Raw genomic sequence first — 26,377 nt, 5'->3', positions numbered from 1 at the left:
TCAACTGGACATGGTTTATCATGTTTATCATTTATTTATTTCACATATTTATTTCATTAACCACTTTATTTCTATGACAATTCTTATTGTCATAGAATTGATTTGAAACTTTTAATGTTTGTTTTTAAAGCTCTTAACGGCCTCGCCCCATCGTATTTATCTGAGCTTTTAACAGTCTGCAATACTGGTAGAGCTCTGAGGTCAACAGGTCAGTTTCTGTTGGAAGTGCCCAGGTCAGAATACAAACACTTGGGTGACCGAGCCTTTTCCGTCACTGCCCCCAGACTCTGGAATAAGCTCCCCGTCGAGCAGCGTCTTATTTCTGACCTGGGCCTCTTCAAATCTAGGCTAAAAGCCTACTTATTTAGGATTGCTTTTAATACCCAGTAGTTTGATGACACTTTTATCTGATTTTATCTTATTTGATTTTGTTGTATTTCATTGCTTTCACTGTGCTTTTATTGTTTTTATTTGTTTTTACTTATTCTTCTCTTTATTTATTACCTGCTGTAAAGCACTTTGGTACACCGTAAGGATTGTCTGTGAAGGGCTGTATAAATAAAATACATTTACTTAAAGACATGCGCTGTTTTCCATTAACCTTGTAGCAACTGAACGTTTGAATGTCATGTGTGAATAACACTCTGACATTATTCAGCAATGGGACTGGCATCCCTTTGAATGCAGCAGAGACATAACAACATAAACATTCCAGCACAACGGCAACACATTCATTTGGCTTCTGATTAGCTTTGCAGCGGAATCACAAAGGTCACATTATCAAAGAAATAACAACCGTCTTAACTTTTCTCCTCTGTGGTTTTACCTTGCAGCACACTACAACTTGCTTGAAAAGCTACGTGCAGCCGCACCAGCATGTGGACACACAACCATGATGGCTCTACTAGGTGCTACAAATGCTGTAGGTACAAAAATGACAACATGAGGAATTGTAGCAGGGACAGATACTGCAGAAAAATATTTATGTATATGTATGTTCATATAGAAATAAATGTGAATAAATAAATTACTAAAATAAACAGAAAAGAAAACATTGAGAGTTGTGTACAGAAATATAAAATGTTTGGAGTTCAGCAACAAATTCCAGACAGCAGCTGCAAGCACACAAAGGCATGCTGAGTTGTGTGTGTGATGTAAATGATGTTGTTAGAGGCTCTGAAGTAGAATTTAGAGGGGAGTTTCCATCCAACAGCAAAGCAATAGCAGAGCAAACTTTTTAAATAACGTTTGATGGACAAAAGGGTATCAAGCAAGTTTCCAGTACTTGGTTAGATTAAATAAACCAGGCATGTAGTGTCAGAATTCTCTACTTTGGCAGGAACTGTTTATTTCTCCCCTAGTGCACCAGAAGCAGTCTTCCCAAAAGACATAAACCACCTCAAGTGAGCATCAAGATTATTTTTTAAAGAAAAATTTGAAATGTTGCCATTTCCATCTCTGTCAAGTCATCTTTATTTAAAGCACATATTTTAACGACAGGAGCTGGAGCCGAAAGTGCTTTCACAAAATGAAATAAATGAAAGAAGACATATAAAGAATGGGATAAACTAATCAAAGATAACATTAAAAACATCACACAATAGAATAAAAACAAATACAGATTCTAATTATCTAAATCTTCTAAAATAAATAAAGGGGAACTTGATAAAGGCAGATGCAACTACTGTTGGTGTTCAATAAAGTGCTGCAGGAAACATCTTCAAAAAAGAGGAAAAGATCACCTGATTCCATTCTGAACCACACGGTTCCTACAGGTCCTCCAGCAGGAGCAGGCATGGTTACACTCAAACAGCACCGGGGGCTCCCACTGACAGAAGTCCAGTGGCAGCCGACCCTCCTGCAAACACACACATCTTAAAAAGTCCAATCATGGATAAAACACACACTCTATTCAAATCAGGTGCTGATTTTGGAGTGACATGTTCGAATATAGTAATAGGTAGACACTCATTTTTTACTTTAAAGTAGGAAAAAAAAGCAGAAATGAAATTAAGCAGAAATTTCCTGGCTTTTGAAAGAGAACCTGAGACTTTAAATACTGCACGCAGAATTCCAGAGAGCATTCACTGACGTGAGCCAATTTGTAGATTTAAAAGAAAACTCCCATTTACTATGCAAAAAAGTTCAATTCAAGAATTTTCAAACAAACCCTAAATTTCTTTTAAAGACCAGCACCAAGGCAACGTGTCCTGCTTTGAAACCACTCCATTAAAAAAGGGACACATTTACCGCTGTGTTGCATCATCATTGATTTGAACAACTGCCTGAAAGAATTTAGAACATTTACAAAGTTCAAATGTCCCCATTCTTACTAAATATAGGATCTGAAGTTGACTCGTGTGTGTGTGTGTGTGTGTGTGTATGAGAGAGACCGAGAGAACTTACACTGTCATACCAACATCGCACGCTGAGCTGACCACACATGCAGATGCTGGAAGAGCAGTCATCTGTACAGCTGCAGTGCTTTGGGACACAAGCAGTGAGGCGTTACAAGTTCAGTACCGTCGCATTTTTCAGCTTGAATCTTACAGCACGGTATCTATTTTTGATGTCTTTAAATGTAATGTGAAAGAATGAGCAGAAAACAGAAAGAGAAAACCTGTGCAGAGCCCTTTTGAGGTTTATGCTAAATCTATATACGTCACAGAGAGAAGAAGTTTCACCTGCAAGTGAGTGATGTCCTTGTCTATGTCCAGCAGGGAAGTGACACAGCTGTCCGGTATGTATTTAAAGTTTTCTGGGCATGGCTCACTGTCCACTCCATTAACACAGTTGATAGGAACTGCCTCGTACCCCCGAGAAATATCCCTAAGAGAAGGAGAAGAAAGACCCTTGACATCTAATTCAAACATACAAGGTCAAATTAAAAAAACTCAAAAAGGAAGCCTTTTTTCCCTCCAGAAATTCAGATAAATGATGTAAACTGTACAAAAGTGTCTCATTTTGAATGTGTGGCCTCGTCTATTCACACTATATTGTGAAATGAAACCTGTTCATCACATTACACATGCTGAGTGACTAAGGTGATTTAGAGACATAGCCAGTATTCTTAGCCTCTGATCAACAACTGAGTTTAGACTATATGAGCTTTTATTTTCCCAACAGGCTACAGTGAGGCAATTTAAGTCGGCGTTCCAAGAGCGTGCAAGCCCTGTTCTGCTGTAGAAAACAGCTGTAAAGGAATTTGTTACGGACTGATGCATGAAACACCTAATATAATACAAAAAATTAGGATTTACCATTTCCATGCACTCATGTGTTAGAGGCGTAAATGTGGGTAATGTGGGCTACCAAAAGACATTTACTGACACCATTTGGCGTTCCTTTAACTCTTTATTTTGGAGCCATTGTAAACACGAGCAAGCCGTTTTGCTTAAAGCTGCAGTCTGCAGGATTTGTTGTTGTCATACGTAAAGTCCTAATTTTTGGCATTTTAAGAGTTTACATGATCTATCAGAACGCTTTAAGTTGAAAACGGTGACCTCCGTAGTCGCAAAATGCAAGAAATGCTTATTTTTTAACCGAAAAATAAAAAGTTATTCAACTTCCTGTCCCGCCCCATCAAAACACATGAGAACTCGTGCACGTCTACGTGCACGCCAGATGCGCGTACACGACTCCTCATTCATCAACTCACCTGTCATTTGCGATCATGGAAGACACAGTAAGTAGACTAGCCCGTAATGAAGTTCAATAGTCCAGATAAATAAGCCTACGTTGTATCGCGCGTGCACAATCGGTGATTGACAGGCAGCAGAGCCCAGCTCGTAACCTGATTGGTTACCTTTTACCGGTCCGGTCTGCAATTTTGTAAACAAACCTGCTGGCTTTGGAGGGACCTAGCGGGACATATAGGGGACCTAGAGAACTCTTTTTTTTTTGTATTGGGGTATTTAATGTACTACTTTCAGAATCCCCGGACAGTTCCAGGCATTATGCTTGAAAAAGAGTTGCAGACTGCAGCTTTAAGGTGGAACTGAAAAGGCTGAAAAAACCCAACTATTTGAATCTCCTTATTTTTGCTCGACTTCAGCGAACAATTCCTTGAAATACATCTCTACTACTGCACACTCAATTGTACATTACCATATTACAAAAAAACATAAAGATAATTGACAAAAAAAAAAAAAACATATATTTCCTGTTTATCTTTTAGAACACATTTATGTTTTTGTGGAAGGAGATTTTGCATTGCAAGTAAGTAAGTTGGCATGTAAAACAGAGAATAAGTGAATCAATTCAAAGAGAGAGCAGCAACAATGTGCGTCGCATGTGACAGGTGTACATATACAATGTTAGAGAGTGATTTTTATAGAGCACATTTATACGCATACAAAAAGTCTACCTGCAGAGCTGTCTTTCTCCCTGACAGTCCCGTCCTCTCCTGGCCTCCGTCAGCTTCTTGTTGGTGGTGAGGGCCGTCCACACCTTTGAGCCGCAGACACAGCAGTCCAGAGCAGTCTCTCCCTCCTTGTTCTTTTGAGAGATGTCGGCTCCACGAGACAAAAACAACCTTGGGTTAAAAAAAAAAAAAAGGGGTAAAAAAGTTTTTGAAATAAGAAACGAACACAAAAATATATAAAGAAAAGAACTGAAACTAAATGTTATGTTTATGACATACTCTTTGGTTATCTGACCTTACAAAAAGAACTTTTTTTTTTTTTTTTTTAAATTATGTGTTCGGTTTTAAATTCTTTCCGTTTTCAGGATTAATGCAATCAAAACTGACGTCTGCCTGAGTTGAGCTAAATAAACGTGTATGGAACAAAAGGGTTGTTTCTTGTTTTGTTTTTTTAAATCAGACTACACACTCACATCACGCACTCCAGGTGGTGCTCTCGAGCAGCGACATGAAGCGGTGTGTCGCCGTGAATGTTAACAGCATTAAGGTCACACTGAGCCTCCAGCAGAGCCTGGGCGATGTCATCACAGCCAGACAGTGCCGCCCAGTGCTGGCAGACATTCTCTTCCTGTAGGAGCAGCACATCACAGGTCAGCACATGGTGTTCGGACCATAGCCTAATGAGGCAGCTGCATCTTGTTAACCAAGTCCTCATTGGTTCTAATGACACTTCTTACAGTATATACATTGAACATTATCTGCAGTGACAAGTACAATTAAAATGATGTAGGCTGTTTTTGTTCTGCATTGTGGCCAGACACTGTTGGAACAGAATCCTACCCTTTAATAATGGCTTTGGATAACCAATAGCAGCAGAAATGTAACATTTAACGTGTCCAAAAGGCAGTCTTAGTGGCTCTGAGAGGCACTATCCTCAGATCAAGGTTCCACTTTGCTCATTACTTTGATTTATGACCAATTACCATAATTGGTCATAAATTTATAATAAAAGCACATTCTCATTACACACAGCTGCACTTTGTGTTTTACAGCTTGGAGTATGGATGTAGATTCTTTCTGTTTTGATCTTCTTAAAAGGTAGGGTAGGAGATCCTGGATTTTGAGTCCAGTCCTGCATTTTGCACGAGCACAAAGGTGCACGAGCGCTGTTCTGACAGCAAACATCGATCGTTGCCGTATTTAGTATATGCTAACTATACGTTTAATAATGCTAGGTGCTAGGTTCATTTTTGTGTCAAAACCTTTAATTAATTGGTTGTAATGGGGGTGTGAAGAGTATTTCAAGCAATATGTAAAAAAAATGCTCCAGAAAAAGAACCCCTACCCCACCTTTAAGTGGATCTACATGCTCTAAACGTCAAGATATGACGTTTACAACATCGTATTTGACTTAACCAGAAGAGCAGCACAGCACTTTCAGCCACTGGGATTTTTGCCTGTTCATCAGACCAAAACTGCTCCAGCTACTTCAAAATAGACTTTTTTTAAGTTATGTCACAGATTCTCATTGGGATTGAGGTCTGAGCTTTGACTAGGCCATTCTAACAGATTTAAACTTTTCTCCGTAAACAGCTCAAGTGTTGTTTTGGAAGTACGTTTAGGGTGGCTGTCCAGCTGGAAGATGAACTTCTGTCCGAGTCTCAACTGTCTGGAGGACTAAAACGAGTTCTCCACCAGAATTTTGCTGTATCATCCATCAATCCCTCAGTTTTAACCAGTGCCCCAGTCTCTGCCGTTTAAAAAATTTTTTAAAAAAATCCCTGCAGCATGATACTTCATTGTGGGGATTGTGATGGGAGGTGTTTTCCATGATGGCCAAAAACTTGCATTTTTCTCTCATCTGAGCAGAGGACGTTCTTTCCATGTTTGGGAAGTCTCCCATAAATATTCTGGCAAACTTTTTTCCTGTAAACCATGGGTTTTTTTTCTAGCCCCTTATCTGTAAAGCCCAGCTGTGCAGAGTGTCCTGTGGACAGATACACCAGTTGTGGCTGTGGGGCTTTCCAGCTCCATTTAGTCTTTTAGTTGCCTCTCTGATAAATCTCCTTTCCCGGTCTGTGGGTTTTGGTGGACAACCCTCTTTAGGCAAGTTTGTCGTGATGCCATCTTTTTTCCATTTTATGACAATGGATTTAATCAGAATATCCTTTATTCTCATTGTAACAAGAACAACGAAATTAGGTGCCAATATAGAAGACTTTACATATGGAAAAAAAAATATATATAACCCATCCAGCATCTTGCACATGAAAGTCTTATATTGCACACAATACCATCTCTTGAATTGAAGGTGCTATGCAGTGTTTAATGTCCTGATGGCTGCCCTTCAGTCTGTTAGTCTTTGTTTTAATGCCCCTGCATCTCCTGCCTGATGGCAGCAGGTGGAACAGGTTGTGACCGGGGTGTCTGTTCAAATGCTTTTTGCTTTCCTAAGGCAGCGGAAGCTGTGCAGCTCTTCAAGAGAGGGTAGAGGACAGCCGAAGATCTCTTGGGCAGTCTTCAGGTATTTCCCTCTGTGCTGCAGTGCAGCTGGAAGCTCCTTGGTCCATGGTATTAGTTGGAGCAGGATGTTGTCCATGCACCACAGTCAGCCGCTCCACCTCGTCCCTCTATGCAGAATCACCCCCCCCCCCCCACCGTCCTGTCGTCTGCAAACTTTACAATAGTGTTGCTGTGGGGGGCGGGGGTACAATCGTGAGTGCACAGTGTGAAGAGTAGGGGGCTCAGCACACAGCCCTGAGGAGCGCTGGTGCTGATGGCTGAGGAGGTGTGGGGGCCCACTCTCACCCTTTGTCCTTTATACAGTTACAGGTGGAATATGGCTATCCAAGGGCTAACAGTTCACACAACAGTCTGTGAGGGAGGATGGTGTTAAAAGCAGAGCTAAAGTGGATGACAAGGAGACATGGGTAGCTCCCCTGGTGCTACAGGTGGGACAGAGCAGCAGGGAGAGCAGCAGCAACAACATCGTCGGTAGACCTATTTGCCCTGTAGGCAAGCTGGTGTGCATCGAAGGTGGCTAGTGCTGGGCGATAATTCGATCTCGATAATCTGCTCGTGACAAACTGAAGATCTTGATAAAGACCCCTGCCAACTGCTCTGCACAACTCCTCAGTACGCGTCCAGGAACACCGCCAGGTCCCGTTCCCTTCCTGGGATTGACAGCACGCGCCTCAACTGGCACTCTTCCGCCATGAGGATAGAGGTGATGTTGTTATGAGCTGCTGCATGTGGGACGGCTGCCTCTGGTGGCTCCACCTCAAAACGAGCGAAGAGGTGGTTCAACTCTTCTGCCAGCGAGACGTCACCTTCAGAAGCTCCATGACTGATCCTGGAGCTGACGATGTGCTGGACTCCCTGCAAAACCTGCCTGCTGTTATTACTGTCCAGGAGTTCATCTAGCCTCCTCTTGTAGTCCATTTTGGCCTTTCTGATGCCTCTCTTTGTTGTCCCGTGCCATGCTGCAGAGAACCTGACCTAAAGGAGAACTCTTTAGTCTTCCTCTTGATTAGTGGTGTTGCAGACTCTGGGCATTTCAGAACAGGTGTACATATATATGTGAGTTTGTTCAGTGGCAGACTGCTGTCTCAATCCTGCTCCACCAACAGACTCAAAAACTCTTTTGTTCCTCTGGCCATCAGGCTGTTCAACAGCTCTCAGTGATGGCACTTCTGAATTTCACTGGTCACTTTATATTTCACTTTCGTCTTACTTCACTGGTCAGTTTATATTTTTAAACTGTTTTTTAAATTGTTTTTTAAATTAGATTGTTAGATTAGATTGTAAACTTAGATTGTTTTTAAAGTGTTTATAATTGTATAAACATTTTTATTGCTTTATTACGTCTTGCTACTGGATGCTTGAATTTCATTCGGGATCAATAAAGTATCTATCTATCTATATATATATATATATATATATATATATATATATAAACTGAGATCATGTGACATCGAGTTCCTTATCTAACTATTTTTGTGACTTCTAAAGGTAATTGATAGCATCTCAAACTTTTTTTTAAAGTTATAAGGGGGTGAGTAATTTAAAAGCCATTACACAAATATCAACTTATATATGTGTGCCATCAAAATCATTAAAAGAGATCACATGATCAAAAAAGAAATAGGACTCTTCATTGAATCCTCTTTTCTAAGAGGCTGTTGCGGGTCATTTGTAAAAACCTAACAGTGAGCTGCAGCCACTGACCTTGTCTCTGATGTTCACATCAGCCCCTTTGGCCAGAAGCAGTTGAACTACCTCTTTGTGCTTGTACTCAGTGGCCCAGGTGATAGGAGTCCACCCTCCATCATCCTGCAGACACACAGGTTACACTCACACAGGACGACTTATCCAAACCATGCGAGCTGTGAGCAGCAGTTATTCAGTGTGGCTATGTGTGCTTTTACCTGACAGTTGATGTATTTGGATGCCTTAGTGAGCAGATGATGGACTATGTCATAATGTCCCAGTTTAGCTGCCAGATGCAGACAGGTGAAACCCATGACATCCTGGAATGACAATGATTCAGATTGAACAACACTGTACTGCTACCACCAATGTCCCATAGAAAGCGCATCTTTTTGGCTGTTGGACACCAAACTTGGGAGGTGAAACATGGCATCAGAGGAGGGGAACATTATGAAATGTATAGTACACTTCAGAAATGTTCTGTGCATTATGATTTCCCACTCGAGAAGACTTAGCCTTAAAAATATGAAGGTTAACTTAAACTTTTCTCCTTTGCTGATGCAATTAGGGAACGGGTCTTCTGACTTCTCAAGAGAAATCACATACTTACACGCATATATTCTCTTCTCATACTTGGCTCTAAAATATTCTGTATTGTTCAAACTAAAATTCAAGACAATTATGTGGCACACACAAAAGAAACAAATGAATCTATAACTAAGCCAGATTTGAATGTGCATTTTATTGGTACTTGATGGAGTGTTTTTATGTGGAGAGTAACAATAAACCAGAAAGGTCCTGGAATGTCTCTGCATCTGCTCTGCGATAGTACAGATCACTACATGTAACTAACATGGTGCTGCATGCTTTTCAGGGCCAAAGAAAATGAACAGCCCAAACGTTCTTAACAAACAGAAGAATATCTAATGATGGTTTTTAACTGTCTTTTGAATGTATTGTATTGTCATTACCAGTTTCCCACTAGTCCAATTAAAAAGTTGTGTTATTTTCAAATCTATTCAGCTGTCAAGCTTTGGCCCAATGGCACAGGGCCAGGAAAAAAAAGGCTGTTGGGGAAATTGTTTAATCATATGGGCCAGTGACCATGTCTCTGACAAACAGTCTGGGGTCAAATCACACGTTATGTTAATTGACACTAATCCCCATTCCCCAAACCAATGGCTAAAAAGCAAAGTGAAAGAAGAGGCTCCTAACAGAGGGTTTTCTAGTATAACCGATGCCACAGAACACTGGGCTTCATGGGTATTGCTCTCCTCCAATTATCGACAAGTCATTTAAGTCCAGTTCATAATTTCATGGGTCAATAATTATCATAGCAGAGTTGTGATTCGCCGTGTGTTTTCTTTGCAGGTACCCACCTCCATTTTAAAACGGCATGAACTTGGAGAGACTTGCTCGTTTGCATCTGTTCCACTCCAACAAACCGAGTCTATATAAACCTTTGCATGTGCCTGTAGATGAGCTCGGTGGAGCAAACTGTGAGTAGCCTTCACAGCTTGATAAGTATTGGCAAAATAATTGAAAATCTGTTGTCCCTGCTAAGAAAGGAGATGTCCTGATTCGACAGCTAAAGTTGGACAAACAAGACTGCACTGTCAAACTTAAAAGGTCCAATTACAGTGCTGCATTTCCACTGCTCCCTGACTTCTGTGGCTGGCAACTTGCTTTTAAACTTTGGCTACTACATATCTCTGCCTGGCCAAAAAAGTCACCACCTGGATAAATAAGCACAGATCTGAAGTTGCTTCAGTTGTTCAGGTCTAAGTTCAGCAGCATTATGTGCCCATATGTGGTCAGCCGACTACCTGTATATACTGAATGCACAGGTTTTATCATCAATTCATTTGGTTGTCTCTGATGGCACAGGACTATTCTGAGAATCGGGCTCCAGTTGTGACGGAGCAGTTTTATCATTTTCACACATCGCAGCGTCCCAGAAATTAAACCTGACTGAAAATCTTTTGGATGCGTTGGACGAAACTTTACACATACACTCGGCTCTCCCACCATCAGTACAAGATCTTGGCAAAAAATGAATGCAAAACTGGATAGAAATGAATGCGTTGACATCAGCTTATCTAAATGATTCCACCATGAATGCACACTGTAATCACAGTTAAAAATGGCCCAACAACGTTAGTATGTTAGTTAGTAAAACATTATTATTATTTTTTTTTTGCTCAGGTGATGTTTAAAATACTCCCAACTCGGGCAAGTGACAATTCAAACTCACATCCAATGGCCAAAGGGTGAAAAACTGTGTTTAGTGGAAGCTGTTCACTTTTTTGATGGGTAGTTCAGAAGCTGAACACGACAACATTAAAGTTGTGATTTAAAAACAGCACCACAAAAAGGAATGACGAACGGTAGCAGTCAACAGAGCAAGATCGCTCTAAGTGATGGACGAAACAGCAGAATTCTTTTCAGGCACACAACAGTGACAGAACAGGTTAGTAGCGAGTGTGTGCTGATCCACCTTGTGGCTTGCAGCTGCTCCGGCTCTGAGCAGGTACTTCACTGTGTTGGGGTGATTGTTTTCACAGGCTACCATCAGTGGTGTTCTGTACTCCTCATCAAACATGTCCAGGTTGGCTCCAGCCTGTGCGTACACAAATATCAAATGTCTAAAAAAAAAAAGCTTCAAAAGGTTAAGAATAAAACTTTTGTTACCTCAGAACAAACCATTTATATGGCAGGTCATCTTCCTCCTCAACCCCAGCCCTGTTACTAGAGTAACCCAAAGGGGGGGGGGGGGGGGGGGGGGCGGCAGCACTGCCAGCAGAGCAGGCCTTTTGCATCGCTCCACATATTTTCTACTATATGCTTGGAAGGGACGGCTGGGACAGGCTGCAGCCCCTTGCGAGCCTCAGCTGGGTAAAGTGGGTATAGAAAATGGATGGATGGATGGATGGATGGATGGATGGAAGGTAGGGTATATGCAGTTGCTTGAAATCTTTTTTTTTTTCCACCTCGTGGCTTTTATTCAACAGTAAAGACACAGGAAAGTGCACAGAGAGGGAAGACGTCCATGCAGAAAAGGGTCACCTCTGGACGGCTGTGGTGAGAATTTTCACTCTCTATATTGGGCATCAGCTCAACTGGTTGAGCAACCTGTCACAGTCTGCAGGATGTATGCGAGGAGTTACTACATCCTCCACAGTTGATATTTCAGGTATCTTTGTTGCAAGGGTTGTGTTTTTTCTTCAAAAACAATCTGTGAAAAGTGTTATGCGTTCCTCCTGAGACGAACACAAACATTTCTCAGACCTAAAGGCTTCCCCTGGTGAATCATATACTTCCTAACATTCTGCCTATCTTTATTGTTACCTCTGCTCAGATGAGAGAAAAATGCAAGTTTTTGGCCACCATGGAAAACACCTCCCATCACAATCCCACAATGAAGTAAAGATTCACTTGGTTAGTAAATTTGATATATCAAATTTGAATTTTAAAAGCCACCATTGCCTCACCTGGACCAACATGTGGCAGACCTCCTGGTGACCCTCAGCAGCTGCTGCATGAAGTGGGGTGCGCTTGTTTTGGCCCTCCATCAAAAAGTTGGGGTCCTTTCCATCGACTGCAATAAACATTTTAGTCTTTGTTTTAAGGCTTTCACTGAGTTATTGTCGTTGAAACAGCTTAATGGCCCTTATCACACATTTTAGATTTTCAAGAAAGGATGCAGACATTTTGGTCCAGACTTTCTCTGAGGGTGCTGTACACACAAGCATTTCTGTGACTGAGATATGCTCTCCCAGCTTGAAATTCAAAGACATGAAAAATGACATGGTGGAAGTCACTGGAACTGTTCAAAGCATGTCAAGAATGGTGGATAAGTTGGGAGAGCAGGGAGCTGGCAGGATAATCTGTGTAATAAGCCCAAAGAGCCTGTTGTGGACATTTTTCACACAATGACCCCTCTCAAATATCTCAGGATCACAACATTTCTGAGCTGTCATGTAACATATTTGAGTTACCTAGAAGCTGAATGACCCTCTGTAGGTCTCCTTGCTTTGCAGAGAAGTACAGCTGCCTAGTGGGGTACTTCACTTTCTTTGGTTTCAGGCTGAAGGGAATAAAAGGTCTCAATTATTAATCTCACAGTGCAAAGCTGCAGTAGGCACATCTTTGGAAACGGATGTCAAAATGTTTTTTATTGTTAGCCTTACTTCTCATCATCCAGTGCCATGAGGATGGTCTCCAGGGACTCTTTTGGAAGCCTGTCTGCAGTATGTACACCCTCCTCTTTAAAGCTGAACAAAGCAAGCAAGCAAGCAGTAAGATAGTTGATATTTTCATGTTGTAATAAAGAGGAATTATTCAGGTCCAGAATTTATGGTACTAGTTTGTCCCATCTTTGTGTCCACACCGTGTTATTTGAACTCGTGAAAAAGACTCCATCATATTAATATACTTCAATACAAAGAACATTTCTCAAATTACTCTTCCTGGTCCTCAAAAAGTATCTTTTTGTATCTGTTCAAACTAAACTCAACTGGAGCCCTATTTGCCAGATCTTTGGACAGAAATAAGCAACCCCATCTATGAAAACAAGTCAAAGTTGCTTATAATTAAAGGATCTGGCAACTACAAAAACAACGGCATGAGTTATAGAGCAGCATTGTGTGTTGCAAGCTACCATGAAAACTGAATCACAAAGTGCATACATGTCTACATACATACGTACGTACAAGATTGGTCTATTCCACTTTGCTGAACTTCATTTTTGCTTATGCCAAACATAAGCTTATTTAGATGAAAGTCATCAGAGTGCTGTATAAATGGCAGTGTGCAGAATAAGGTTTGAATAGAGTTAACAACAGAATACCGCTGTGCAGGTTAATGTAGCCAGTGTCACTTTACTTGCTCGGGCTCTTATCTCTGCTCCTCTGTGGCTCGCTGCTCTTCTTTGCCCTCAGGATTTGAGGAACAGCAGGTGTGGTAGGTACCGATGGTAGGGTAGCAACAACAGGAAGTGATGGTCCAGGGTTAGATCTGGGCACAGAGGGCGACAGATCAGCCTTGGAAGCGATGACCTCCACTGCCCCACTGGCATCCTCTCCGCAGTGGGGGCAGAACCTGTGATCCTTCAAAATGGAGGCACAGTCGCGGTGAAAGCGGTGGGAAATGCTGCCATACGGCCTGCACTCCATGAAGGTGCCCTGTGGAATAAGCAAAAAAACAAACAAACATGACAGTGAGGTCAAACGGTGCTTTTCAAATACATAAAGACTTTTTTTCCCTCATCAGAGTGAACAAAACAATAAAGGGACAGTAATTAGAGCAGTGGTCCCCAAGCTTTTGTCTCAGGGATGCCCACTATTATTAGAATAAAACAAAAAATAAACTTCTGTTAGCCCAAAAGTGTAGCAGGACAACATCTTTTGTTCTCCTATTGAGAACAAAGAACATTTGAAATGGGCTGTCAAATGATGCACATGCCGAAAAACATCTGCTCTTGCAGTTGATCAATAAAAGTTAAAAATGACTAAAGAAATTTACATTCCGGAGCACATTAGCACATCCACCCAGGAATGCTAAAGAAGAAATGGAGGGTTAGGGTTCCTTGTGAGAATGAGCAGGTGCTTGTAATGCTTAACAGCATTCTCACAATTGTTTTCCCATTTCATTATTATTCTGTACGTTTTTTGGCACTTAACTGCTTATGCTTTCACCGATTTCAACAATTCTAGTATCAAAACGTTCAGCTCGTTCAGGAGATTTCTCACTATTTAAAAATATTTAACTTTTAATTTTTGCTCCTTCTTGGTTTTTATGAATGAAGAGCCAGCAGAGTGGCACATTGATAATGTTCAGCTCTTTCTGATATTCAAACAAATTCCTTTAACTTTCATACAGTTTAACTTACAGAAACTAATTCTATCTTAAAATGTAGGAAAATTTGTCCTCTTTCAGCCAAAGTCCCTGCTAAAGAGCTCACATTTACAGAATTTCAGCTATGAGCCTTGAAGCGAGAGCAACCTTTCAAATTCTCTCAGCAGACAGGCAGGTTCAACTGTTTTCAACTCGCTGCCGTTTCAACATCTTTCACTCCATTGAAATAAAAACTACATTACCGCGTTCCTCTAACCCTTCTGGTGCTCACGGTCTTCATATTATTTTCATGGCTCTTATAGTTTTCTCACAGAAGGTCATAGTATTTCTTCAGCCATCTTCTCCTCCTTGTTCATATCTTCTGTGTGTGTGAGCTTGTCAAGCCACAGCTGTTTTCGAACATTCCTATCACTGTGAGGATACCTCTCTTCCACTCCTCTGCTACATATTACACTGCAGCCATTCTAACAACTTGACCTTTTTCATAGAATACCGTACTACTTTCTGTAGTTTTCTGCCTTCATCGAGCTCCAGGTCCTTTCAAAAAATACCTTTCAGGCCTTTCGAAACATCAGCAAATAAATTTCTGCTAAATTTCACAATTTCTTGTTTTTTTTAGCATGGTCAGCTAGCCCCATTCAGCTCATCAGCATTCTCACTGCTGTTTCGCAGGAACAGCTTTTTCTAGTTGAATGTCTAAGTCAAAGCTTTGGCTCTGAGTCTGATAAAAGGCAGTACAAGCAGGAAGCCATTTAACATGCTTCAGGTGAGGTAATAGTCTGTGGAAAAGTGATCAGAAAAGTTTGACGGTCGATGCTAAAACATACAATTTCCACAAAAAATATACAGATATTTTCCCTGAATATTAAATTGAAAATGCAAATTTTGCTTTTATTCATCCATCCATTTTCTGCGCTCATTCGGGTCAGAATCGTGAGGACAACAGTCTAAGCAGAGATCCCCAGAGCTCCCTCTCCTCAGCCACCTCCTCCAACTCTTCCAGGGGTGGCTCAACAGATAAGTATGTGCCTGTTGATGGGAATGCGCAGCATCTTCAGGGTTGCTAAATATGGGAAGGTTTCACCAGTACGGTAAAACGGGAGGAGCACCCACAGTGAAGGAGAGATCTCTCCAGATTTGATGCATCAATCTGTGATTCTGATATGGACCAGGTTGGCAATATAAGGTTTTTGTGTCAGCAGAGTTCTTCCTGTACCATCTACACATTGGCTGTTTGAAGGCGATCATCCCTCATACACCACACAATAAAATAAGCCTCCCAGAGAGGGTGAGTCCATTGGTAATAAAGTCAACATTTCAACAAGAATAAAGTACTTCAAACTATCAGTCAGCTAAAATCTTACCTCAAGCAATAACAAGCCGACAATTCACAGTCAAAGATACAGCAACTGTATCTAAAGCTGGAGTATTGTAAAGAAAATATGTAACACGGTGGTAAACATGTTCAAGTGTCTAAATATTTTTAAAAAACGCGTGCTTGAATCCAATTCAAAATGGTAATATTTCTCACTTTTATCATTTGATCATGTCGTCTTTGTGAAACTTTCAGTTAAATGTGGGCTTCAACTTGATTGAAAAAACAATTACTGCATTGTGTGTCAGTTCATACACTGGATACTTAACATGACATTTTGGGAGATTTCCTGGTCATAAAACGCAGATAACTGAACTTTAAATCAATATTTCTTTACTGCCATATTTGTTCATTTTTAGCGTACCTATTATTAACTTAAAGTTTATACTTTTTTGTATGGTTTCATGATTTTATGAGACAACGTACAAATGGGACCAGTCTACCTAAAATGTTACCATAGTAACCAGTGTGATTGTGATCAACTCTACAGGGAGCATGTACATACTACCACAAAAATGCAAAGAATACTTGTAATGTCAAGACTGGACTGGTCTTAAGTATCACTTGGCTTTGCTTCTGCTCACCGCTCTGCAGAAGAGTCCACAGCCAGGGCAACACTGGTGCTTGACCATGCCGGCCCGGTGGTCCTCACACAGAACCAGCAGATGGACTGTGTTCGAGGGTCGCATCATTTCCTGCTTCATCACTGGCCTCTGGCAACGACTCAGCTGCAAAAATAGAAAAATTTTAATAAATTTAAAAAAAACTTGCTGCAACATTAAAACCGTTTTTTTCATAAGCTCCTGTGGGCATTTGGATTTTTGGGGATCAACGGCTGATAATCATGGAACCCCAAAAGCCGGTCTATGCTCTGTCAGAACTCAGCCATCCATCCATTTTCTATACTGGTCAGGGGGAGGTGGCTGGAGCCTATCCCAGCGGTCATGGACTGAGAGGCGGAGTACACCCTGAAAAGATCGCCACACACACGCTCACACTCACGCCTAAGGAAAATTTCTAGAGACACCAGTTAACCCAGTGTTTCTCAATTTCGGTCCTCGGGACCAACTGCCCTGCATGTTTTTGATGTTTCCCTCCTCCAGCACACCTGATTCAAATGAATGGCTCCTGATCAGGCCACTGCATTGCTTGATGACAAGAGGGAAACATCGAAAACATGCAGGGCAGTAGGTCCCGAGGACCGTAATTGAGAAACACTGAGTTAACCGAACATGCATGTTTTTGGACAGTGCGGGAAAGCCGGAGTACCCGGAGAGAACGCATACACGAGGAAAACACGCAAACTCCACACAGAAAGGCCCCAGCTGGGAGTTGAACCTGGAACCCTCTAAGTCAGAACTATTAAACCATAAAAAAAAAACACTTCAGAAATCCAAAGTGTAAATACCTGATGCGACAGTCATCACTGGAGGCTGCTTCTTTAAATATAGTGCATATTTTCAGTGTAGAATTGAGGGTCTTAGAAAGGCACAAAAGACAGACTCCTGGCAAGATTAGCTCTGCACGTTTCTCATTTTGAATTTAAGCAGACTGGTGAAGATGTCCCTTCCTCTACCACCCTCCCATTTCTTTCACCTTTGATGTACTGTAATGTTGGTTTGGATCACTTTGTCGAGACAAAAATAAAATTGTAAAAACTGTCAAATCTTATGACACGTTTTATGTGACCTTTACAAGGAGGAGAGAATATTCTTTATCAATACAAATCTTCCTTTTGTAGGTGAGAAAATACAACCTGTGATGTAGGTCTGTGATGGAGACCTGTCAATTGCCTACCATCAATAAACATTTAGTAAAATCAATGATTTTTCATGAACTTAAAGGAGGATTATGGTTTCAAACTGATTCATTTCCCATTTATCCCAAAGTGGAGATTCCTACTATGGTTGTAAAAAAGTTGGCTCAAGGCCACATTTTAGTTTTTATTGAAATGTTAAAACATGTAAAGTTGAACCATTTCACTCTAATCATGAGCCATTATTTGCATATTAACAGACTAGTGTCCAGAGTAAAAATTCCATGTTCATAGTTCATTGAAAACAAAAAAAACTGTGATCCAGGTATTCAATGGAATCCCCTTAGTTTTTCATCTTAGTGATGACAATAATGTTAACAAAGATGGAGCTACGTGGCTCGACTTCTTATCCAGGGATACTTTCATTTGTCACACTAAAAAGGGTCTCATAACTTAACTAACGACTTGCCTTCAAAAGGAGCCGCTTTATGCTCTTAACATTAAATGTTTAAACTTAAAAGACTTCACAAGAAAACAAATCTGTGTCTATTTGTTCTTCAGTGAGACTGAACAGCTGTTGATTTAACATGGACAACGTATTCAGCCTTGGAAAACTCACTTTACGAGGGCAGACAGGGAACTTGTGTTTTAGAGTTGAAGAGGCTAGAAGTGGTTTCTGAAATAAAACATTCCAGGCAAACAGCTCTCAGATAATGGAAAGTTTCATTCGACTGATTTCCAATGAGAAGCCATCTGTGTATCTGTACCATTCCATCTGTGCTCTCCATAGCCATGCAGGTCTGATCCAATGTGGACAGGCTCCCGCCACTGTTGGGCGTCTCCATGCGACAGCAGCACAGTGGTAACTCCTCAGCCAGATCTGTTTCTGTCACCCCAGTGTCTCCTGTAGCACCTGTACAAACACACCCCATTGATTCACAAAAGTAAGACTCCATCAAGTGCATTCTTTGGAAGTTAAAGTGGACATAATTAATCTTATAGAGCCATGTCTGTCAATAATTTACCACCTGAAAGGGGAGGTGAGAGAAACTCTTCCTGAGCTTTCAAGTCGAGGCAGTCCAAAGCCAGCTCTGTATATTCAACAAGGCTGCTTTCTCCAGACTCCCCTCTCTCATTCCTGACGACCGTCTGTTCTCCAGCATTCGCAGCCTTTGGATGAATAACCGATTCCTCGTCTGCTGCGGTCTGGTTCTTCTCTGTAGTCTGGTTCTTCTCTGTAGTGGCCTCTGTCTCCTGTTTCTGAGATAGCAGGATCTTTTCAATGATTAAGAAACCCCCTTTTATAACATTAGTCCAAGAGAAGAACACTGTCCAGAAGGTGGGGATATAGTGATCAAAATCTGTGCTATAGAGAAGACTTCACCAGAGAAAATGCTAATCACCAGGTGTAAGCATTTTAGAAGCCTCAGGAGTAAAAAGAGTACAGCACAAGGCCAAGTAGTTCTGGAGCAGCGTTATTTGTACAAGAAAAGCTGAGGGAGACATTTTAGAAGAAGGGTTGGAACAGGTACTGGCCAACACATACAACATGTCGACATAAAACAGAAGCAATAATGAAGTGATTCCATACACACCACATGCAGCCTCACAGTACAGACTGGCAGTCAGCTAGCTTACATGTAAATTTGAGTCAAGCTATGGTTACAGCTCAACTGGGCCGTCTAACTGGACCACCATCATTGTTCCAATGTACACGAATGGGAGGGGAATGGAGTTATTGCCTGAGCTACGTCAGACACCTCAATGCTGCGGAAGGTGGGAGAAAACACTCCAGAGATGCTACCACCTCCAAACTTTCTCTGTGAGAGATCACTGTGCATGTTACTGTATCTGACTTCCTTTGGCTTTTGTTGGTTTTAAAGTTGTGTGATGCTGCAATTTTAAAATCCAGATTCTATTGTGTTAGTCTATTTTGGTTGGACTAACATGTTTACCTGCATTTTAAAAGAATGGTTCCGGTCTAACTAACACAATAATTGTTTTTTTTTTCTTTTTTCCCCAATGTCATTTCAACATGCTTATTGACCAAAAACATACTGTAATAGCAATTTAGAAGTTTCTGTAGGTAAAGAAGTGGAATATTCTATAATGATGAAGTCAGTCACAAACTCTTATCCCATTCAAGCAGCTTCATGCAGAAGATCCTTCGTGCATTAATATTTTAGACATATTCTCCTTTATGTTTCATGCTACCAAAGCTGCATGAGTAAAAGCCTGTTTCAGGTCCAATGACTTAGTAGATGTATTCTAAGGGGGAAAAAAAGTTATGGCCTCAACTGTCAACAGTTTCCACGTTTAAGACCAGGCTTAAAACTTTCCTTTTTGATAAAGCTTATAGTTAGGGATGGCTCAGGTGATCCTGAAACATCCCATAGTTAAGCTGCTATAGGCCTAGACTGCTGGGGGGCCTCATCTGTCACACCTTTCCTCACTTTACTCTCTTTTTCCCCTGTTTAATTTCTCAAATGCACGCTCAGGACGGGAGATTGGACTGAAGACAAGTTTCAGTGCAATCTGTTGGTTTCCTTAGCTAGGAAATTGTTTTTGAATTGGCTCTATATGAATGAATTGGATTATTTTGAAAATAATTATGATTACAATGAATTGAACTCCAATTGGCTTGAATTAGACTTTACTATCTAAGTGCCTTGAGATAACATTTGTTGTAATTTGGCGTTATATAAATAAAACTGAATTGAAATTGAACAGAATGCTATTTAACAGTCAACCCCTTGTCACTTGTCAAGTCCTATCAGAAACCGTACAGGTGATTTTAGGCAATTTCTTATACATATAATATTCATATAAAGCCAATTAGAAGAGCATTTGACTTGTTTTTACATGAGGAGAGGAGAGCAGGGTAGAGAAAAAGATCAATTTTCTTTTGTGGGCTGTTGTCAGCGAGGTGTTATTCTGACACACAGAAATAAAAATGAACTTGCCTTCTCCTGTTGTTTAACAGTCTTTGCTTTCTTTTTGGGGACGAGGTTGTACATTCCCATTTTCCTCTTCTTCCTCTTCACTGCACAAAGATGGAGGTCAGGCACCACCATCAGGAAATAGTCAAAAGTCATTGAAATGGGCTCACATTGGAGATGACATGTTGTATCAAGGCCCAAAATTGTAAGTTAAAAAAATGTTTGATATGCTGTCACAATGACACAAACAAATAAACTTTGTAATTAAAGTACGTGCCTCATATCAACTCGGACAGTTTCTAATGGCGTGTTTCCACTATGCAGTCCGGTACGGGTCGGGTCGGAATGGTTTGCTTATTTCAGTGTTTCTATTACCATGAAAGTGTACCGATCCGTACCGTTACCATTTCTGTAACCCTTCTGCTTGGGGTACCGAGCACACAGGACCGGTTCCAGGCTCTGCTCTCCGTTGTTGGTGAGGAGGCTGTGCAGCGGGAGCGCGATGGTGCTGTGCCAAATCAAAAAGTTTTCCAGCTGATTGCCGCAAAAATGGCAGAGTGGTTTCAACCGGACCGCGAGCCGGTGTCGCATTAAGCTGAAGAAGCTTGGAGGTGGTTCCAAATTATGGATGTTATTTGTTATTTGCTGTTTTTTTGCTATTTACGCTTCGGCACGCACTCCGCCAACCCCTGAGGGTCCCCTTTGTACAATGGTAACGCAGGCTGACCCCAAAGCGACCCGACCCGTACCGGACTGCATAGTGGAAACGAGGCTTTAGAGTACACACACTCACTGTGCTTACACTCATGAAATATACGTTCTCTATGACAAGAAGAAAAAGAAAACACCTAACCTGCTTGAGCTTGGACAGATGTAGAGACCATCTTCACTTTGCCTTTGCCTTTCTGTTTGTTATTTGGCTCCGACTTAGATGATGGGCGAGACTTCGGCGTGTCTGTCGGAGCGGACTTTAGTGTCTTTTTGCCTGCAGGCTTTGAAGGCAAAGAGAAGACAGAGCACATCATTATTTATTCAAGAAATAGAAAAAGATAAAGCACAAGCCATTATTACAGTGAAATGGATGCGTAACAATAACAATTGTCCATCTTCCAATAAGAACTGTCCATTGTGTCATATCCCAATCCTGCTGTTGCTGTACACACTCATTTATGATTCTGTATTTAAGTTAAAAATACATTGAAAAATAATAAAACTGCATGCTTTGATTATTATTTACCAAGCGTGTGCATGATTAAGGGGAATTATTGATGTTTAGAATAATATTGGCATCGGCACCGCCCAAATCACAGATTGAAATAGTTTGAGTATAATACGTAACAAACCTAAGAGACCAATCCTGTGATCCTGCAGTGTGGTGCTTACTTCTCAGGGCTTGCAGCCTCCTAGTTTACAAATTGAAAACGGGGATTTCCTCAGTGAGCTTCCATCTTTATTTCTCAGTGTTAACCATCCATCAATCAAACGTTTGCTGAGTTTCACAAAACATTAGGTCTGAAACAAAGCCTTGCCAGTTTTTTGCTAAAATCCTCACACATAAACCGATTGAATTTTTTCTTCTACCAAACAAATGACTGTGTTTTCCCACTCACACGATCACTGAAAACGTACTGGCCAACAGGAGAAGACAGTCAGTCAGTGGGTCTACATGATGAGATTAATTGGATTATGGCTCCAGTTGGGTTATTTTCCTTATTTGAGCAAGGATAATTATCCTTGGATATATGGCGGTGAAGGAATGGAATCATTGGCACAAAACATGTCATACTCCGGTATGATAGGTGGCGCTGTACCCATTCCAACTATTGCTAATCGAGCCACTTCCTGTTGACCTCTTCACCACCACCAACAACAACAAAAGCCTGGTTTATAGTCGGTAACGCAAGACGCAACGCAAGACGCAACGCAAGCCCTTGCGCGGTTGCAAGCCCCCCTTTGCGTGCTTGCGTGTCACCTCAATTTTCTAAACTTTACGCAAGACGCAAGCACAAGCCACTGGCTGTGTTCGAAACCGCCTACTACTTGAAAACGGCATACTCATCGATCTGACAGTATGCAGAGCGTTTACACACAGTGCACTTCACTCCTGTCCGAGCCCAAATCAGCCAGCCTGAAAAGCTGATTTCCCTTAAGCTATAAACTCTGTAAATATATAACTTTAGCAACATTTGAAACATTTTCAGGCGAGAAAGTAGTCGTTTAGACCCCCAAGCTGTTGAAAATCTGACAAAATACCGGCTATTTACAAGAAGAAGAAGCATGAATCCACTCGAAGAGGTCCTGGCGGTGAATTTCCTTTCATCGTAGTAGGCTTGTCATTGAAAAAACCCGCTACTCCACCTACTGTCCTGGCGGTGAATCGCCACGCAGCACACGCAAGCGCTGACAAAGCAAAATGAAGTATAAATGTCTCGAGCCATTAACATACGCGCAAGACGCAAGCGCAAGGGCAGTTAAAAGAAGTATAACTCAGCCTAAACTCAGGTATTCGAGAAAATGGCGAACGAAGAGCAAGATGAAAGTCCCTCTACATTTCGTCTGTGATGAGCTGCTTATTGCACATGCACAACGGAGCATTCTCCATCGCGTTGTTTGTTTCTTTCCGACGGCGACAACAACAGTGATATCGTCTCCTTTGACTTCCAGGTCAAATAAGGAGCATAACCCAACTATAGCTATAATTGAATTAATCTCATCATGTAGACCCACTGACTTATGGTTAGAAATCTCAACATTATCTGAATCATTTTTGACAACACCCAGAATAAAGTAGTATGTCTGTTTACCTTGACAAAGGGACTTGCTTGTGCATTTTCTCCTACTGTTGCCTCTGTAGATCCAGAACATGGAATAGGTTTTTCTGAGCTCCCGGTGGTAGTATTGGCAGTGGTGGCAGCCACCACAGGAGTTCTTTCTCTCACAAGAGTCAGACGTCCAGGTGTGCCCAAAAACAGGCCGCCGGAAGATGCTCTTGGTTTCTCTGGAAGTGGTCCTGGTCGTCTGGTGCGTAGAGCAGCATCATTACTGATGATAGGGGAGTTGTGGAAAGGAGTTACAGTTAATCTGGACCTTTGACCAGCCTGTGTTCCTTGTCCCTTAGCAACGGTGGGCATCCTAGATGCAGGACTGGAGGATTTTTTGCCTGGTACAGGATCCTGAAGGGCTGATCTGTAATCCATGCTGTGAAGAGGGGGCTTAGCAGCACCTGTATAAAGAACATCACATCATTACATACGAACACTTATCCTAGAATCCTGATGGTGACCTCTTAACCGGGTCATTACAGAGGTCTTTGAATTAATAATGATCTCTTCACAATAACCCCCCATCAGATTTAGATTTTGGCTGTGATTAATAACCCAAAATGTTCAGCCATTATTTCAGCCTGGCTACATACCTCATGTTCACATAGGTTAAAAAACAGTTCAGAGCCATATTTTTGATAAAGGTGCAGTTTTTTGTCCAATTCCTGTCCTGCATCATTTATAATACTGTAGTCAATAGCTATGTCTTTGTTCAGTCTTTTACTGCATTGGCCTTCGTAACAGCTGATGTTGAGATATGTAATGTAAATCAATTTGAAAACTTCTACTCAGTCTCCCGATGAACAGCTCTGTAAGGAAGTCTTTTTTTCCTTTGTAAACAACACAAAATGAGCAGTGCAACACATAATCTCAGAAATATATTTTAGTAAATACAATTTTGCATTATCGATATTCATTCATCCATAACTGGTATGCACTTTGCAGTACTAAGTTCTGATTAACGTTTATATAAGATAATAAGAGACGCAACAGCAACAGTCAAATGGAAATCCAGACAACAGGCGGGCTGCCATCTTTGTTTTGGTTCGTAACCAAAGGCGCAACTTCGGACACCAGTTAAGAAATGTTGTCATCGTTTAGAGGACGGAGTAGTTTTTTTGTCGAATTTTAGAAAACAGCCTCTGCAGATATCTAAAAATATTAAAGAGTATCACATCCTAAACCATTTTAGGCTTTTTTTTTCAATTCTTACTGGTCAATTAGATTTATGGGGAAACTATACTTAGCTCTACGTGTACTAGCATTCACAGACAATGTGACTATATGCATGCTAATTCACAACATAAATTGGGTTAAAGATCGGAAAGATACGACGCAAAACTCGGCATAGAATCAGCATTCTATGCAGGTGGCCAAGTCAGACAACCAGAAAAAGCAAACATTTTGTAAACATCACCAAAAGTAAAGTGAAGGTCTGAGCGAAAAAGTTGGAGCTGCGGAGTTTCAGTCCACCAGCGCTTGACGGTATAATCGCATCCAAGGGAGGCGGGGAGGGAAGACGGCATCTACTTCCGCCCCCACTGCACAACCACGTGACATGTGCGTAGCGCTTTCAGCCCTGACGGCCCTGATTGCCCTCAGTCTCACAGTTTGCTTCATTGCATAAACTTCATAGCGAATCGCATAACTTCGTTGAAGAATTTCTGTTTGAGAGTGCAGTTTTGAGCCGTTTACTGTTGATGGGAACCACAATTTACTTTTTGCTGCTTGACAATGTAAAAATTGAAAACAAGAGCAGTCTTTGGCCCAATCCCATCATCCAAGATGTTATCACCAATATGATTCCACTGCTAGTATAATATAGAAATTCATCCACAGTTTCTCATACAACGAATCATTTTTAATTGATGGAACTTGCAGTATGTATGGCTGCTGGCTGTATCAAATAAAGCTCCAAGAACCAGGTACAACAGCACAAGGATCTGATAGACACAGACAGACTTGATTTGTCATTACTTATATGTCATTGATTCTGACGGATTTTCTATCTTATGACATTGTTAGATTGTTGGAAGCAGTGTTTTACTGTTGCAGCTTTGCGTTGGCAACTAGAAAATCTAGTTTGAAAGTATAATGAATTTACTGGACTGGACTCGTTTATTTTCTCTTTAACCTGGCTATACATCTATGCTGTGAATTGGCAAAATATAAACTTAATGGTATTGGTGTACTGTAGTAGTTATAAAGCGTTTCAGCTGCAAACATGTGGCAACAAGAAGAAGCTTTAGTCCACATGGAAGAAAAGTCAGTACAAGATAATTCTTTTTAATCTCAACATCAATGTGAATATTATATTTACTGGCATTTTTAGTGACTGTAGGACTGTTTAGGTGAGTTCGTCTGCTGAATCTGCTCGTGTGCCTTGTCCTGCTTCCTCCTCTGGCACCCTCTATACTTTCATTACCCCTTACCAGAACCAGAGTTTGAATCCCCACCCCGCTATGACTGGTGTGCAGTTGGTGAGAGGCTGGGGTAGCTGATGGTTGTTGTGGTGTGAGGAGCAGTAATGGCTGGCATTAGGGGGGTGACTCTGGGTGATCCAGTGATCACCATCTAGCCTCCTGGAGGTGTCGTGGGCCCAACTAGACGAAACACTGAAAGGACGTTCCCACCTGATGACCCCAATGATATGTTTGTCAGAACTGCTCAATATAGGGATCAGGAGGTTCTTCATTAGGCACTGAGCCAGTAACAAAAGATTAATTGTTGAATTTAGGGAATTATTCACTGGGTCCATTTTTTTTTAATGAAACTCCTGTTTTTTTTTTATCTACAAGATATTGTATTTGGCAGTGCTGCTACATTTCTAATGTCCGCTTCAAATGTCTTTATTTTGATCTTTAACATCACTGTCAGGAGACAGCATTTGATGAAAACAACCAACCTCCATCTTGGGGTTTTTAACAGATTTTTATTGAAAAACAAACAGAAATTGTAAAACATCCAAAACAATTAAGAACAAATCCAAAGTCTTTCTGAATGTTTGACAGATTTAACCTAATCAAGAAAAATCAAAACATCTTCACATATTTCTAT

At 41.1% G+C, this 26,377-nt stretch overlaps 1 protein-coding gene across 2 annotated transcripts in view; it reads right to left on the bottom strand.

Moving 5' to 3' along the window:
* The window catches only part of LOC142382389 (histone-lysine N-methyltransferase EHMT1-like), a 29,622-nt gene extending 4,801 nt beyond the window's left edge, over window positions 1–24,821 (bottom strand). The window contains exons 1-19 of one of the 2 annotated variants that reach the window (XM_075468176.1): window positions 24,738–24,821; window positions 23,303–23,721; window positions 21,352–21,490; window positions 20,523–20,602; window positions 18,588–18,819; window positions 18,327–18,472; window positions 16,388–16,531; window positions 13,457–13,755; window positions 12,763–12,846; window positions 12,571–12,659; window positions 12,064–12,170; window positions 11,070–11,192; window positions 8,791–8,892; window positions 8,591–8,695; window positions 4,837–4,991; window positions 4,367–4,534; window positions 2,685–2,829; window positions 2,407–2,484; window positions 1,743–1,858 (exon numbers count right to left, since the gene is read on the bottom strand). In XM_075468176.1, the coding sequence (XP_075324291.1) occupies window positions 1,743–1,858; window positions 2,407–2,484; window positions 2,685–2,829; window positions 4,367–4,534; window positions 4,837–4,991; window positions 8,591–8,695; window positions 8,791–8,892; window positions 11,070–11,192; window positions 12,064–12,170; window positions 12,571–12,659; window positions 12,763–12,846; window positions 13,457–13,755; window positions 16,388–16,531; window positions 18,327–18,472; window positions 18,588–18,819; window positions 20,523–20,602; window positions 21,352–21,490; window positions 23,303–23,695 (2,705 nt within the window). In that variant the 5' untranslated portion in view covers window positions 23,696–23,721; window positions 24,738–24,821. The remainder of the gene's footprint in view (window positions 1–1,742; window positions 1,859–2,406; window positions 2,485–2,684; window positions 2,830–4,366; window positions 4,535–4,836; window positions 4,992–8,590; window positions 8,696–8,790; window positions 8,893–11,069; window positions 11,193–12,063; window positions 12,171–12,570; window positions 12,660–12,762; window positions 12,847–13,456; window positions 13,756–16,387; window positions 16,532–18,326; window positions 18,473–18,587; window positions 18,820–20,522; window positions 20,603–21,351; window positions 21,491–23,302; window positions 23,722–24,737) is intronic. The other variant, XM_075468177.1, reaches the window with a different exon arrangement.
* Window positions 24,822–26,377: the final 1,556 nt, after the last annotated feature.

This window comes from Odontesthes bonariensis, chromosome 6 (genome assembly GCF_027942865.1).
Source record: "Odontesthes bonariensis isolate fOdoBon6 chromosome 6, fOdoBon6.hap1, whole genome shotgun sequence".
Lineage (NCBI taxonomy): Eukaryota > Metazoa > Chordata > Actinopteri > Atheriniformes > Atherinopsidae > Odontesthes > Odontesthes bonariensis.
This window is presented reverse-complemented; position numbering and strand designations above follow the sequence as displayed.